The sequence below is a fragment of the Photinus pyralis genome, unplaced genomic scaffold (genome assembly GCF_008802855.1).
Source record: "Photinus pyralis isolate 1611_PpyrPB1 unplaced genomic scaffold, Ppyr1.3 Ppyr1.4_LG1, whole genome shotgun sequence".
Taxonomy (NCBI): Eukaryota; Metazoa; Arthropoda; class Insecta; order Coleoptera; family Lampyridae; genus Photinus; species Photinus pyralis.
The window spans coordinates 21,864,500-21,867,425 of NW_022170249.1; the positions used below are offsets into that span (position 1 = coordinate 21,864,500).

Genomic DNA, 2,926 nt, shown 5'->3' on the forward strand with positions numbered 1-2,926 from the left:
GAAAAGGAATGTCAAAAATGACGTTAAAATCTACAGGGTGTTGCATTTAAAAAATACAAACTTTGTGTCAAATCTCAGAAAGAGTGGACAAAATTTTATTAAAACGATTCTATGTAAAAATATCTAAAATGATACCTTTTTTTCTATCTTACATGGATAGTATGATATGAGCCAAACTTTTCGTTTTCACCCTGTATCTAAGAAACAAACATAGCTAGATTGATTCTGTTTGTGGTATTAAGAGCTCTTTTGCACGGTGATACTGTATCCAGGATATAAAGTATAACTATGAGTCATACCGAGTTTCAGTGGTTTTATTTTAAAAATTGTTGATCCAAGTAGTATACGACGACCGTACATTTCTGGATCACAGCTATTTGAAATCAAAATTTTGTTTGTAGATGACATTTCCGACCATTTTATTATCTATGATTTTACATTTTACCTATTTATTAGTAGTACTTTTTGGTGACGCTATTGACGCACAGGAGACTAATTATAAGTTTAGGTACGTCCAATGTAACACTTAAAGGCATCACAAAATAAAGTGCCTAGTGAAATTAAAACAGATCATCCAGTACCAAAACATTAAGCGACCCAAAATTTTGGATGTGACCACAAAGATCTCTCACTTCACCTGTGTTAACTGTCTTAATTTCATTATGTTCGCATTCTCTCTTGGAATTAGTTAGTACAAGTAGACGTTCTGCTAGGCTAAGGAAACGAGTTGTTGGTACGCAAGTGAGGGAGCCTTTTGGACTTGTGTACATCAAGGGGCGGCTTGTCGGTGTCCTTGAAGTAAGATTTTTTTTGTAAAACGCTCGCACCTGTCTACTGTTCCATTGTAGCCTTTCACCGATCTTTACCAATTGGCACCCGTTCCAAGTGATCGTGAAGGTCTCGTAGGGATACTAAACGAAGGTCGACAAGCCGAGCCCAGCGAGGAATTCGAAACCGATCAAAACGAATACGTACGTTATACGGACGAGAACTATCCAATGATTTTGACAGATTTCAAAATCGACAGTAAAATCAATGCTAAGCAAGACAATTGGCGGCCTTCTAATGAAAAGGACAATCATCGTCAGGGCACTGGTCGTGGTGATGAATCTGTTAAAACCACATCGGACTCTAAGAAGTCTGATTCGTCAGATAAACTCGAGCGGATAGAAGGCGATCTGCGTGGACTCATATATGATTTGGGCCTCACCGACTCGGAAGCATTAAAAAATGGAAAAAGAGCGATTAAACGAGACACGAATATCGAAGACGAGGACTTGGAAGAGGGACCAAATAATATTCAAATTGTAAAAGCCACGCATGATTCCGAAAGAAAGAAACGAGCTGCATTTAGCGCTACCTCCGCGAATCAAGAACCCAGATCAACGGAGCAGAATGTCGATGAAAGAAAAGCGACAACTGTTAGTTATCAAAGCGTGGAAGAGGCGAACGTGAGGAACAGGAGGCATGAGTCAGTTGATCTGAACAAGTCGCCAGTGGTCTATTCCGAAAATGCTCTATCAAAATTAGAAAAACGCGAAGGCACCGAAACAACGATGGAAAAACAGTTTGAGAAAAATATACAACGCATACATGCGATAAAAGACGAAATGAAGGGAGGGATAGCGTCTTTACAAACCAAAACTTTGGATAATACACAACGGAGCAAACATAAAACCTCCGATAGTTTACAGGAAGTGGAATCTAAGGAGGTTTATCCTTTGGAGCACAATGTACGTACCAAACGAGATGCATTTGGTGATGAGAGTGCGTTTACCGCTAAGATAAAAAGTGGAAAAGAAAGTGAAGATGAAAATACTGGTACAAGAGACACGATGACTACCGTCACAAGTTCAAATCCAAGACAAACAGGGGCACCCCAAACTCTTGGCATGGCATTGCTTTCCAATGGTGTCAGTGAACCAACACACACCGAAAGTTTGGCATATGACGCTTCAACTCGGAAGCCGTCCAGGAAGCGACGCGAGATAAACGGGCGTAATGTTGCAAATATAATTCATACGCGGAAAAAACGGGCTGAAGCTCTAATACCATACGGTAACGTGGCCTATTTGCCGTACCGCGCAGAAGATGAGGAAATCGACGAAGAGGGTGATGAATACCAAGATGACGGTTTTGACGACCGTTCGGTCAGTTTCGGCCATTTGGGCAGATATTCACTAGATTACCCGAGTCATTTGAAATACGAGGAATCCTACGGGACAAATGGTCGCCCAATTCGAAAATATTTCAATCCAGACGTTTACGAGCATGCTCGAAGCATTCTGCAGGATGCTTCCCCATATATTAGAAGGAAACGGCACAATTTTGCAGCGTTACATAGCGGAGGTCTTACGCGTCACCGTTTGGCGGAGAGACAATTTCGAGAAGAGGCTTCAAAGAAAGGCATCGTCCAACCTACTGAAGGTGCCACACGGGAACAGCAGCGCATTACCGATTTGTCCGATACCGACTTATTCCGTGCTCTTCCGCAGAGTTACGAAGGTGAATTGTCGCGATTTAAACGAGTCAAACGAAAAACTGCCTTCCCAAAAGGGGAGGGTTAACACTTGTTTTATTTAATTTATTGGTAACTATTATATTATTTAATATTATATTATACTAAAATGGGTATGAATCGTGATCATTCTTCCTTTCTCATGGTAGATAATATAAACTTTACATCTCGACTATTTTGCAATTCTAATTTTTGAATTTTAACTAATCTCATTTCTGAACTTTCTTAGTTCAACTAATCTAAAGGTTAAATCAATTTGGTACAATTCACCATTAGACTTTGGCAGCCACGCCGGAAGTGAATAACGGTTGTGGGGGGGGGGGGCAAAAATCAGCGACCATGGAGTCTGAAAGGTCCCTCCCATGCAAAATTGTGTTGGATATAATGCAAAGCAGTGGGTTTTTAAGT

General features: G+C 40.6%; 1 protein-coding gene across 1 annotated transcript; it reads left to right on the forward strand.

Annotated features, from left to right (window-relative positions):
- The first annotated feature begins 295 nt into the window (after positions 1-295).
- On the forward strand, positions 296-2,683 carry LOC116161148. Its single transcript, XM_031474767.1, has 3 exons — positions 296-508; positions 714-798; positions 849-2,683. The coding sequence occupies exons 1-3, from the start codon at positions 402-404 to the stop codon at positions 2,565-2,567; spliced, it is 1,911 nt and encodes a 636-aa protein (XP_031330627.1). The 5' UTR covers positions 296-401; the 3' UTR covers positions 2,568-2,683.
- Positions 2,684-2,926: the final 243 nt, after the last annotated feature.